The sequence below is a fragment of the Ciconia boyciana genome, chromosome 11 (assembly GCF_034638445.1).
Source record: "Ciconia boyciana chromosome 11, ASM3463844v1, whole genome shotgun sequence".
In the NCBI taxonomy this organism is placed as follows: domain Eukaryota; kingdom Metazoa; phylum Chordata; class Aves; order Ciconiiformes; family Ciconiidae; genus Ciconia; species Ciconia boyciana.
Genome location: NC_132944.1, coordinates 24,181,203 through 24,195,339, shown reverse-complemented (window position 1 = coordinate 24,195,339; position 14,137 = coordinate 24,181,203). Strand labels below are relative to the sequence as shown.

The 14,137-nt window shown below is 39.1% G+C and overlaps 1 protein-coding gene across 1 annotated transcript in view; it reads left to right on the top strand.

Annotated features, from left to right (window-relative positions):
- The window catches only part of CACNA2D3 (calcium voltage-gated channel auxiliary subunit alpha2delta 3), a 478,745-nt gene that overhangs the window by 306,195 nt on the left and 158,413 nt on the right, over positions 1-14,137 (top strand). The window contains exons 12-13 of the mRNA XM_072876518.1: positions 645-723; positions 8,135-8,268. Coding sequence (XP_072732619.1) covers positions 645-723; positions 8,135-8,268 — 213 coding nt within the window. The remainder of the gene's footprint in view (positions 1-644; positions 724-8,134; positions 8,269-14,137) is intronic.

Below are 14,137 nucleotides of genomic sequence, written 5' to 3'. Positions count from 1 at the left end.
ATTTCTGGACGAAGGCCTCTGTGTACATCTGTGTGCGCACACATGCACAGAGCAGCTGCACAGCTTTTTGCACAGGTATTTCTGTGGGAAATGTGGCAACCCTGCACATGACGCTGCTGCTTATCACTTGATGGCACAAGTGCCACCTGGGGTACCTGTCTCTAAGTTGACAAAGATACTGTGTCATACGAACCTTGAAAACTGAGGGGAACATGCTTGCCTGGGGTTTCAGATCCTTTACCTACAGAAGTATTGCTAATTAAGTGCCTCTTCCTCCACACCACAGCAATTTTCTGAATTCGTAAGTGCAGAATAGGTTTGTCTGAAACATGCAGTTTTGCCTTGTACCCCAACGGTTTGTTTATTCTCAGTTACACTTCAACCATTTGACCATAACTTTAGTTAAATGTCAGATATTAAAAACATCCAGAGATCAGCCATTCTGTTACATAGAACAAAAGCCACATTTTGTCATGAAGACATTACTGGCAGAGATTTTTTTTTTTAACCTACTGTGCTTTTAACCAGTAATACTTTCTTAAAAATGGTCTATCCATATGAATTACACATCTGTACCTGAAGTTCCACTGTGTAAGTTTTAAATGCAGTATTAATCGACTCGATCTTTTGCATTGCACTTTCAGGTTCGTATTTTTACCTACCTGATCGGAAGAGAAGCTGCTTTTGCTGATAATCTGAAGTGGATGGCTTGTGCTAACAAAGGTTAGTTAACCTTCAACTGGGAAAGCCTTGTTTTCAAAACCCTATTGCTGAGCCTTCCTGCATATCTGACCTTCTACAGATCTGGTGTCACTGACAACTAATCCGAGAGGATGGGTTGGTTTTTTTCCAGGAAAGGAAAAGACTTATTTATCTTGTAGCATACAATTTTAAAAGCAAAAAACCAATTTGGGATGTGGTTTTTTCTTAAAATATGTATGAAGCTTTTAAACTATGTGATCTTAAATTTTTGTTCAGAGAACAAACTTTAATTTCAAAGCATTTGTTCTATTATAGCTGTTATTTCTCAGTCAGAGTTAGTCTGGTTCCTAAGAACATTGGGTACAAGTCCTGTTGAGTTAGGCACGGTATGTAAAACACCAGACATCCTGTCCCTTGAGGAACTGACAGTGTAATTGAAAAAACAGCTTTATAGTCTTTAAGGAAGGAGCATTAAAACATGTAAGATGCTGAGATGCTACAGTAAAAGGATTGACTAATATAAGTAAGAATGATTCAGAAAAATAAAACAAACCCCCTAATTAATCTTCAGGTTTTCCTTTCCTCTTGGAAAAAAAAAAAAAAAGTCCTTTTTTTCCATTGTGCTACATTACATTATGATGAATTGCATCAGGTGCTATCCATTTAGTCATTATTTCTTTAACTACTGTTATGTCCAGCTGATTGAAATTACTCAGTTTGAAGTCTTGTCTTAATCAGCTAATATTACACCATAATTTAGTTTAAATAATAGTATAAGAATCCTTTGAAGCATCTTTTTGAAGACAATTTAATCAACAAAATCTTAGCTTTTTAGCCCAGCTCTACAGATTCATAAAGATCTAAGTACAGCAACTCAGAAATTAGGACCAGGCAATAGCAACTGCCTTAGTAGATCATCTGGTCCATGTCTTCCTTGTTCCCGGAGGGGGAAAAGTGGTCACCTTTGCCATACTTCAGGACTACTTTGTTCTTTTCAGAGCCATGTTGCTCTGAGTCAGAATCTTACTCATATGAATCAACTAAACAGCTTAATGACTGTTTCTTCTATAAATGTTTTTCTCTCAGTTTAAGACTTACAATACCTGCTCTCTGATAGCTTACAATGCAAAAATCTTCTACCTCTAATCAGTAATTAAATACTTTTTTATAGCTTTGAAAATCACAGTGGAAACAGCATAAGTCATTATGTCAGACAGTATGGATTTAGATCTTTTTCTTGCAGTTTTTAGCTACAGCTCGTCCATTTTCTTTTAGTGAAATGAAGGATTACAGCACAACAGATGAGGAGTGTAGTAAAGCTGGTCTAAAGCCTGGCTGAACGGCTGGCCTGCAGTTTACTGCTTGCATGGGTGGGCCAAATTATGTTGTCGTCACTGAGGGTCAATGACCCTAAAATCAATTTTCCTTGCAGTGATTTTCCCCTTGGAAGCACAACATAGATGAAGGCTGTTTGCAGGGTTTCCAGTTGACTGGACTGTGGACAGCAGTCCTTTCCTTCAAAATGGGTCACAGGGGAAATGCATACCACCTTGCAAAACTTCTTCAGCTTCTAGGTTCTGATGGTGAAACCTTGAAAAACCCCAAGCATGTTTTTCTGTTACATTTGTATGTATAAGTAGGGCATATCTAGAGGGAGTTGGCTTAATGAAGCAAAACACCAAACCATTTTAAATACATTAAAACATTCAAGAACCCCAAAGTCCCTCTAGAGCGGTTTGTGAAATTTGCAGTGATTTACTCTTCTGTATCATAAGCAACTGCATGTAAAGGAAAAGAATAAAGATTTACTAAGATTCTGAAGTGAACAAAGGTAAAAGTTTCCTAGTGGTTAGCGTGCATGTGCCAGATTTTAAAGTAAGCGGGCACTACCTTTCCCTCAGCAGTCACTTCCAGCAGAAAGCTGTAAAGATAAAGATGGGAGTTAATGCATTACTTACTAACCAAACAGCCAGGATTAAACATTTTTTTCTAGTAAAATTCTCTATTGCATCAGTAATTTGACAGCCTCTGTTTTAATTCCTACTATTTTTAAAAATTTTCATTACGGATAATCACCGTGGTAGGCATATCGTAAAATGGACAAAGGGGAGGACGCATCAGTACAAAGGAGCAGAGGCTGAGAAAGCAATGTAGAGAAAAATGCTCTGCGTATCGGAGTCTGACGGCGATCTCTCCCCGCCAGCAGAGGACGGATCAGCCCCGAGGCAACCGGTGCCCCAGCCGCAGCAGCTCGTAGACCACTGTCTTAGCAGAGGAGAGGGGCGTACAGGCAGCCCCAGTCACGTCCGCTCCCATTCTGAGCGTGGCCCCAGCCCCTGGTGCACGTGCGGGGGCGGCCGGCAGCCGGTGGCCAGCGGCCAGCTCGGATACTGGTCACCGGTGGAGAGGCCTCGCAGGTGGGGGGCAGGGGGCTATTCACCATGAGAGCTTTATGGCTGCAGTGAAACAAGGAATTCCCTCCTTAGTCCCTACCCAGAGGGGATTTTTCAATTCTGATATTTTTTTAGTTGCAAAAATATCCTATCTATTTTGCACAGTGTCCAGAAAACAAAAAGTACTGTGCTCCATCTAAAAATCCATTGGAGGCATTCTGAAACGTTACAAGTCTAATGGTGGACACTTTAGAGGAAAACAAGGCATCCGAAAACATTGCTAGGACTGTGTAATACGGAAAGGCAGCCCACTCCCAGAGCATAAGTGTCTCTCTCTAACCATATTATTATACATATCTCACGCTTGTCATTACCAGATCTTACCCATTTCCTTCACGAATTTTTTCCTGCTGAGGAGGGGAAAAAAAAAGTAGCGCTGACTGGAAGAGGCTCTAAGGTGGCATAATTCACACACCAGGGAGCTGAGAAGCAGGTGTTAGAATGCAAAAATTTAAGCAGGGGTTTGCTGCTATTGCTTCCATGGCCCCAGCAGCTGTGCTCAGGAACTTCAGAGCATGTTTTTTATCTGGTGATTAAACCTTGGTATAGGAAGAGTAAGGTTTTGAAATCCATGGGGTACCTCTCATCTCTGGATAAGAGAGAGAAATTTAGCAGTGTAGGAGGGTAATTGTTGTGAGGTTTGGCATTAGTTACACATAGCTACAAACACATGAATCCTCAAGAAGTCTAAATATAGAGTGAAAATGAACTAAGAGAATGTTACCTAATGCTGTCCCTAGCTATAATATAGTAACTTTTGGTAGAATATTCCCATTAGGAGAAGAAGGAAAATAAATATTAGAACACGCATTAAAGATATGGGAAATATCATTCACGTAGCTTTCGCACTTCCTTTCACTTTGTTGTGAAGAAAGCCAAAACTTAAGGAAAACATCTTTTTGTAGAAACAAAGTAAACAGATGAACCATAAATTCACAGAAGATAGGTAATTGTTCATATCACATGAGCTATGGAAACTGTACAATCATTGTAGATTTTTTCTAACGTGAGCTACAAAAGCACAAACCATATTTATAAGGAGATGAAACAGGCAAAATCTTCAATGCAAGAAAGGAACTCTTCCCAGAAATTACAAATGAAACCCACCCCTGAGATCACACTATAAAAAACCTGGAGAGAATCCATGGTTGTGTCTTATGACACCATCTTCATCTAAGTCTTGTCTTTTACATATCTTTAGCAGCAATTTTTACATTTCACTAAACTCAGTTATTTGAAGCAACCTGATTAAAAGGAATAAAGTCTAACACACTCCTTCTTTCAACTCTTCATCTGTTGCAGCCTGATATATGAATAAATCTGTGAAACACAGATATGATTAAAAAAATGGGATTTTTTTCACGCTAATCCCTTTTTCTTCCACTTGCTAACCTTGACTTCTTTAGCTGTCATACTCAGTGGGCAAGGAGCACTGCCTGGCTAGCCTGCAACTACCTGCATGCCAGTATACCTGTGGCGATTTACCCCCTGGCTGCTTCCAAATCAGGATGCTCAATGTCACTTCTTGCTGTCTCGGGGTAGTGACAAATTTTCATTTGTCTTTGCGACCTTTATTTCTTTGCTAAGTTTATATGAAATGGATTCAGACCTACTCACTATCTCTTTTAGTCTTAGGAAATTAGGCTAAAACCTGTTTTTTCCATTGTGCAGGTTAGAGATATGGTTTGCAAGTACTACAACAAGAAATAAATACTTTGTCTGTAGCATGCTGCCCGGAGAGTTCTGTGTAAGTTGTGATGTGACAGCATGCATTCTCAGAAATACTAGAAAGAGAAATCCCGAATGTAATACACATCCATACGAAGAATAGTTACAAATAAGTGCTCAAGTAGGTGTCTCTGCTCATGTTGGCTGTACCTGGTCCAGATGGATCTCTTCTAAATGAAGGAAAAGAAGAAAAGAAAAGAAAAGAAAAGAAAATATTCAGCATTAGCAGTGTCTTGTAACATGTATAAGCCTGTATGGCACAGCACTGAAGTGTTTCAGATTGGGTTCTGTTTTCTGTTTCTTTTTTTTCCTTTTTGTTTGAGTAATCTAGCTAATTTTTTTCACTTGAAAAACTGACATAAAAATGTCTCAGGAGGCAATCAGAACACGTGCTCATTTTACAGCAAGGTATTCTTAATCTCAAAGGTAATTTATAGGCTGTGATTAAAGAATTTTCCAGGCATAGACATCCAGGAGCTTCTTAAATGATTCTTTAAATGAGTCTTTAAGGTTTTGATTTTAATGAAGTATGACATTAAAAAGTGTTAACTAATTGTGATCTCAACGTGTATGGGTAAGAAAATACTGCTTGATTAAAAAAGACTGGTCTATCACCTTAGATACAATACAATTTTTTTCAAGTAGTTAATCTCCTCTGACTTTTCAGGCATTATTTAATATGCTCATAGATATATGAAGTGTTTAAGTGCAGGTGTTGTCCTGTTGTTCACTGTACACTACTCAGCGCAAGTAGATCTCTGCTCCAACTGTAATTTTGCACACTGTTGTAAGAAAAGCGCAAGTACTGGCATAACATGCCCTGAAAAGTACATGAGCTCAACACAGCAGATTGTATTGGAGCGGTGATGTTAGATTGCATAGAAAACACTGAAACAAAACAGTGGCTAAGGCTGCTCTTTAAGGACAACAGAAAACTTGACCATGGGGACAAATGAAAGGATGTGTTTGGGAAAAGGAGAAAAGGAGGAGGTGGATGTACACGGAGGTCCCCTGCTTTAAATCTCCTACAGAGAAATAAGCAGAATTTTGTGTGCTCTTCCCTTTTAGTGTCTTAGTCCTCACTTATAGCCATTGTACACTAGTCCAAGATGGAGGAAGAAAGGCAAAAGGCTGATTAGTCTATTTGTGTTTCTGTTTAATTTTTTGGAACTTCTGACTGGCCTGTGCTTTTGAGTATGTGACTTGAAACGTGAACAGTGCTGAATATGGCCTCTGAATATCGGTTCTCTCTTAAGCTTTCTGAAACGAGGCATACCAAAATTCAAGCACTCTGAACTGCTTTAGGAAGAAGTAGGTCATCACCTGTAAAATGACTGATCCACACAGTTCTGAAGTATTTTGAATCCTTGATTAAAAGCATTGTAAACCACAGTGTGTATATATACATACATACATGTATATATATCATGTATGAGGTTCTCCATGTGAATAGCTTATATTGTCAAATAATCATATTTTGACTATGTATTGACATTTACACCAAATTAAAAGGACCAGGTAGTGAAGTGTCCCTTATTACTCACAGGAGGGAGAAACCCATGCTTTGACTTGGGATATTCAGCAGTCCCACAATTGGAGCAGGCAGCATTTCAGAAAGAGTTCTAAGCCAATAATTCATGAAAGTACACTATAATTTTCTTTTTTTTTCACCATACACATAGAATTCTGCTGTCTCAAGTACAGATTTCCTAATTAAACTTACGCCAATCATTTTACTCTATGGCTGAAAAAGCTTTCAGAACCTTAGACAAAAAATAGCCCTGTTCTGAAGCAAAAGTTAAACTTGATAGTATATGTAGTAGTCAGTTAACATCCTCACACAGTACTGGACGTAATAGAAAAAAAAAATCAAATAAATAGAATTCCTTAAGCAGAATATTGAATATTTGAACAGTATGAATACTATACTATAAGTATGAATACTATACTAGGAATATTTGAGATCACAGTATAATCAAACTAGTTTTGCAAAAAAACCCCTACCACCTCTGCTTTTTCTTATTAAGTTGAAAATATGCATTAAGCTACTGCTATGACTCATTTCATTTTATAGATGCCTGTTATAAAGTCTGTTCTTACACCGTGTCTTAAGTCATACATAGATGAAATGTATGTAGAAACATCAATTTTGTACTGCATGAATTATTGGCAGGTGTATTGAATCCGAAAGTTCAACCCTTCAGACTACAGAGCACCCTTGCAATCTTGCCAAAATCGGCCCTGTCCACAATAAACACAGCTCAAAAGTTCTTTGCAGCTGCCGTGTTTTCTGCTGAAGCTTAATATTCCAGCTCCACAGAAGTTGTGATCTTGTCAAAAGACTAAAATTGTAGCAAAAGACTAAAATTGTAGCATTTGTTACTAAAATGGTAACAAATGGTAAAATTGTATGAAAATTCCATATTGGTCTTTTCTCGTTAAAGAAAAAGAAAGTCTAGGAAGGGGAAGTGATGCATTTAAATAAGGCCTGATGAAACGATAGCCTTGAAATTTGCAGTCCTTGGTCACCGTTGCATGACGTGGGCTCCAGATGCCAACTTTGTGATGTATAAAGATACCTGACATCTAAGCACTGAAAAGGAAGTGGTGACAGCTCCAATAGCTGTGGCCTCTGCTGTTCTCAATGCTGTCAGGTTGCAGGAAATGTTTTAAAGGATTAACAAAGCTGTGATCACTAAGCCAAGCAATTCTAGTTGTAGTCTACATTTTCTGTGACCTGCCATTTGCCAATAACATGTTGCTATTATCGGATGTTTAGCCGCATTTCATAAGGATGAGCGTTTTGGAGCATTTGCAACTACTGTTTTGTTACTGTAGTTCTAATCTCTAATCTTTCTTGAAACTGGACAAACTGGATGAGACATTGTCGGACAAAATTAATACCAGTTTTGACTTTTAAAGTATGCAGTGTTTAAACAAAACCAACCAAACTTCTTTACCATTAAACAACAAAAGTTTTCTGGAAATAGAGCGTTTAGGACAGACAGTGCAGTGGTTCATAGCAATACTGGGAACCCAGTCCTTCAAGACTGGCCAAAGCTTTCGCAGACTTCTGTTTTCTCCAATTATTACTGTTTGAGGCTGCTTCTTATGAAACATTCCTTTTTTGCATTTCTTCTTTGGAAATAAACAAGCAGAAAACATGACAGACATAAAACACATCATACTCCTTGCAGTCTTCCTTAATTTGTTCTGTCTGCTTTATAACTTGGAATTGTGTGTTTCCACAGGGTTTTTTACTCAGATCTCTACCTTAGCTGATGTTCAAGAGAATGTCATGGAATATCTCCATGTTCTTAGCCGACCAAAGGTTATTGACCAAGAGCACGATGTAGTATGGACTGAAGCATATATTGACAGCACTGTAAGTCTGCATGATACAGCATTTCATATAGACTGACTACATATAATGAGGAATCAGGAGCAAAACTGTTGTGGTAGAAATGCTAGTTGTGCATCTGGTTTCTGTTGCTGGAATGTGCCAATTCAGTGTAAGAATCAGGACCTGATACCTTTATGTTACAAGTAAATCACTCGAGATTACTGAACTTTAGCAGATATTTATACATTGTAAATTACATAGAAAATAATGAAACAAACATGAGTAACAGCATGATTTTAAAATTTATGACCTCCAAGTGTACATTTCTTTTATTAATCAAAAACGGGCATTGAACAGAAATTGATTAGATTGAGTAACCATTTTTTCTGTATGTTTTAAAGCATGTCAGTGAGTATATATCAGTATAAAAGCATAGGCTGACAAGAATCAATATTTTTAGTATATAAAGGTGGATCAACATTTAGGGGACAACTGTGATGTCTTGGGGAAGAATAATGAGAAGATTCTGCCTTTTAAAGTGGATTGAATGGGTGATATACTAACAAAATTGTCATAAATGTCTAATTTTAATTTGACATCCTTGTGAAACATTAGAGTCGAAGCAGAACTTTCTGTTATGCAGTGACTGAGCACTCACGATACTTCTGTATCATTTGTGGCAAATCATCAGATTTGCAGATAAAGGTTGTTCATTTTCATGGATTTGTCTGAAATAGCTTTTTATCTATTTTCTTTTTCTTATTATGTTTTGATCCAATTAAAATATTTTGGTTTGTATATTATCCTTAGAACAAGAGTTTGTAGCAAATATCTGTCGTTTAATACAAGTGATGCCAAGTACTCAATATAATGAATAGAAGATCACAGATGACTAGTGGCAAAGCTGTTTCTTCTTTTTTATTTTAATGTTTTACTTTCATGAAGATGGGGCAAGGTGGGAGAATCTCATCAGCTTCACTTTTATATTTGGGGGGGTTTTGTTTGTTTGTTTTGTTTTGAGTCTGTAATGCTTCTAGAAGGTTTAGTTTTAAATCAATACAAAAATATTCTAGGAAAAAAACCCACTCTGGGAATAGAGTTTTGCTTCATTTTCACATTTGGTTAGGTCTTTTTTCAGTTGTGGCCATGCGTAGAGTAATGTAAAATAAACACTAAAACTGTAGTTATGAAGGAGAAACAAAAAGGTGCTTGGAAATATTGCTTTGGAGGGAATTTACTTATCTCTGTTTCATTTTTTTAAAGGACATATTAATCCAGTCTCCCCTTTGTTCCTTTTCTTTTATTGAAACAAGAGAATGAGACAAACAGAAACTACCTGTTATCGCTGTCCCTTCAGGGCATCCCATGAAATGGGGAGACAACTAGGAAAACCTAGTTCTTACTTCTTGCTTCTATATGCTTGAAGTAATCAGTGCGTGTGTATGTTGAAGGGAGTTTGTGTATTTGCTAGAGAGAGTAGCAGGAAGAGATCCATGTAAGTGGTGTTTTAGTGCAACTCTCCTCCTGGTCCTTTGCCTGTGAATCTTGTATTAAAGTGTCTCAACCAAAATCTTCCTCCTTTCTCAACACCAAGTCCTCCCCTTTCCCTGCCAACAAAGCACAAAATGCTGTTTCAGCTTTACCCTCTCTTTTGTCTGTTAATCTGTATTTCTTCGATCATTCCAGGGAGAAAAATATTCAGAAAAGTTAGTCTAACTTTCAGTGATTCTCCTGTAGGTTATAGAAAGGCTAAGGAAAATGAACAACTTAATGTTGTGTGAAATACAAAGTGAATACAGCAGGGGCGAGTAAATGCAAGTGAACTTAAGAACACTAGAGGGAGCGTAGAGAAGGAATCTTGAGAAAATGAAAATAAAAAACAATCGAGCTGTTATGTTCTTGAATAAAGGAACTGTTTAAATCCAAACAAAAGCTGTTTTAGTGCAGTCAAAATGAAATACTTCCAGGTTCTTCTTTTCTCTTCTTTTCTCACTCTCTTGACTAAGGCTCCTTAGTGTCACTATACACACTTTTTAAAATATATAAATACATATATATGTGTGTATGTGTATATATATATACACACGTATATACACAGGCACTCACATACATACTCACATGCACACACATATTTTTAAGTGTCTGAAACCTCCACTCAGGACCCTAATGGGTTGGATGCTATATGAAAAGATTTAAAAATAGAATACCGTGATCTGCTTAGTTGCAAACTACCTTTCTCCTCCCTCCTCCATCCTCCTCCCCTCAAAAAACCTCACAGACAAGGGAACAGGATAAATTAGGGCAGTCACATACAAAACTCTGGAAACAGCAATGAAGGGAACCTTGTAACAAACCAGACGTGCTTCTGCCTCAGCTAAAGCTGCCTGAGTGCTATTTTCAGAGACAGATTCCCCGGACATCTCTGGTGTCTTGGCATTGGACGTGCCATCTAAATACTCCTCTCCATCCCACAACTTGTTGATTTGCACAGACAGTTTGTGTCCCTGCTCCTCCGTGGCTGCTGCCTGGACCTTGCCAGGTTAGAAATAGTAGTGTATTTCCAGACAGCTTAAATGTTCTTACCATCCAGCTGTGTCAGAACAGCCGTGGCTAGATTCTCAGGGCGAGATATACGCGGTTGTGACCAGTGTCCCCGTGCCCTAACAGCATGGCATATGCCCTTCCCTTCTCACCAAGTACCAGAGCTAATTGGCCCGCTGTGCTGCTTCTGAGCAAGCAACATTAGGCTGGAACACACTAGGATCCAGACAGAAAGAAGCTGGACCGGAATAGTCTCAGGATACAAAACACTTCCCCTGATGCCCCAGCCTGTTCTCATCCAATATTTGTCCAGGACAGTCACCTGTGAAAGCCAGAAGTCAGGTCATTTAAGTGTTTGATACCATTTAGGAATATTCCCAGAAGAATTTTGCTACTAAAACAAGGCATCTAATTCCTGCGTCTGTTCACCTTGCCTGTAAGAGGATGTCTGCAAAATGTTCCTGCAGCTGCCTCTTCAGCCTAGCGTTGACACTCTGAGGTGCTTCACTTACTGTTAGGAAAAAGTTCGGCTTTTACAGAACTGGAAATCCCTGGCAAGATATCAGATGCAGAACATGTAACGTGGAGGAACCTGTATGTATGTCAGGCCTGTGTTGCCTTTGACGCTGCCAGGATCACAGCTCTGACAGCCGAGGGGATTATAAAGCTCCTGAGACGAGGCCTCTCTGGGCCACTCCTTGCTTGCAGGCAGCCACGCTGCCGCCTTTCTTCTGCCCCGGGCTCTGTTCTCTCCCCAGTGCTGCCTGCCTTTTCCAGGAGGTAACCCGCCAGCTCCTAGGGTCAGTTTTAGTGACCCTCCATCAGAAAGTTCTTTGTGTTTCTCCCCTTAAGCCCAGGATTTCATGTTGGAAACATTATTATCAGTGACTCAAAGCCTCATTTCTTTCAAAAAAAAGGTCTTTTGACATAGGAGTGATGTCATCTTAAGAGGTGTCACTGACTCAGAGAAACAACAGATTTCTGAAATCATTTGAACTTAGGTCTGTGGAGAACTGGGCTGATTCCTCATTGAACTTGGTTGAGTCATTCACTTGCGAAATAGTCTTTACAGGCTTATCTTGGGCTAATTCTGAAGTCAGCTTCACAACAGTTGGAGTGCTAGTCCTGTAATAGGACAGTAGCTTAAGTGCTGCCAATGCCTTTAGGCTAGAATGTTGGGACTGAGGTATGTGACATATGCCAGCCAGTGTACAGCCTTCTGATTCAGAGTCCTCTGATCCCACATTCCACACCTTTCCGTAGGCTTGGTCTCGTTTGCATTTGTACTTCTCTAGTCAGCAGTTCCACACGCACTAGAAGCGAGTAAGCTTTGTTGGATCTGTGCAGTTCTATGGGAAAGGGTGTTTGGGCTGCCAGGAGTGAGGGGCCAGGCAGATGATTCTTGATTGTGGAGCCTAACAGGAGGAGAGATCGTCTTGCTGCGCGTTTGTGTTCGGCTGCGCAGCCTGGAGGTGCTGCAAGAGCTGCCTTGGACGGCTGCAGATGGGACGCGTGCGCGGTGGGCCCTGGTCGGCGAGGCCTGGGCAGCGCTCCAACAGACCGGTCTCAACATCACTTTTCTGCCTCAAAAGTGGGTCACATTTGGATCTGATATCGCGGCTCCAACATCACTAAGGCCTACAAGTACACAATGCTTCAGAAAATAAAGTACCTTAATGGGCGCTTAAAAACAGAGTTGGATTTCTAATTGAAAGCTTCCAAAGGTACTCTTACCTGAGCAGAAGAGAGTTCTAGAAGTATGAACGTGTTTCAGGGACGGGACGATTTTAAAGTGGTCAATGACTTCTTTTAAGCATATGTGCATCTGTAGCGAGTCAATACAAGTGAGTATATTGGCGGAAAAAGGAAAATTGCCTGGGCATCAGAATATTCAAGTGAAGTAATGCATAGAGGTAGTCTCATGGGATTATGGGTAATCGTCTGTAAAGCACAGAAGCCCTTAACTCATTCTTATGGTAACATCTGGAATGTGGAGAAACATTACTTTTTGCTGCAGGAAATAAAGAAAAAAAGACTGGACTGGCCCCTGAGTTCCCACTGTTTAAAAGGTTGTGATTGAGAATTTGTTTATTGGGGCGTATAATTCGACCTACTTGGACCTTTGTTGACTCTTCCTGGTAAAATTTGTTTCTCATAAATGTACCTGACTATGTTCTCTGGATCTAATGCACCGCTGAGTTCATCTCCTTCAGGCTATTAGTTTCAAGCTGTGAGCAGATTCAGGCATATGTTACCATGTTGGCTCTGTTCAGTTTCCAATTGGAGGATTCCTTTGCGTAAAAAGAGCAAATTATTCATTTAATATTTTGAGATGACTGTCCAGTGCTTCAGAATTTAAGAGTTCATTTTAAAAGAAGTGTTCTGAGTCATTACAGGTCATGATTTGTCATAATATGAATGCTGAGTGGTTTCCACTCTTTATACCTTTCTTCAGTGTTGAAGTACTATATGTTGATTCTTCATTTGCATTATCCCCACCTTCTCATAGACATACATTAAATTACGGATTTTAGTTCAATTCTACAATTGCTCTTAAAAATATATATATATATCCCTCTTTTCTGTCTTTTTTTGAAGCAGGGATTTTTTTAAAGTATTTTCTGACCAAGAGGCTGATACTGTGCTAGTAAGACAACCTGTCCAAGAACCTTATTTTCCCTTATGGGGGCAGTAAATTGAGGTAGCTCTGCTAAGCTAAAGCCTAGACTAAGTATTTCCGAAATGCTTATGATGGATGTTACAATTACGTTATTACATATATGATCAAACCATTTCAATTTATTCATCTTCATCCTTGAAAAAAAAATCAAGTACTATGTAGGCATACTTTTTCCTCTGGTTCAGGTTCTTTGCAGAAATTCAGTAGGAAGCATAGGAAGCTCATGCTTCTCAGATAGCTGTCACATCAGAATCCAATGTTTTAAGTATGGAACTTTAGATTCTGGGATACAGTTCTTCGTCAAAGGATGAATTCTGAGCCAGTTCCAGAGAAGCAAGGGAAGCTGTATACGTCCAATCCTGTGTATAATGTACAGAGATATAACAGAAAGTCCTACAGACTGAAAGCTATCATGCTGGTATTTTTTTCCATTCAGGAGTTTCTGGTGAGGTATAAAAATGCTGTTTAGTGCTTCTTCCATTCACACAGTTTTATTTGTGTTCAATGCACGGAAGAGCTTTTATGAAGTAACAAAAATTAAATAGTACCCCGTTTCCGCTAGCTTCTACTCCCAGAGATGTCTTCAAATACTTTTGGTGGCGCAAGTTAACTGTGCTATTATAATAAGTGGGTATAATTAGCGTTTTTCTCACAGTAAAAGGTTCCCTGGGCCTCTGTTTCAAAACTAAC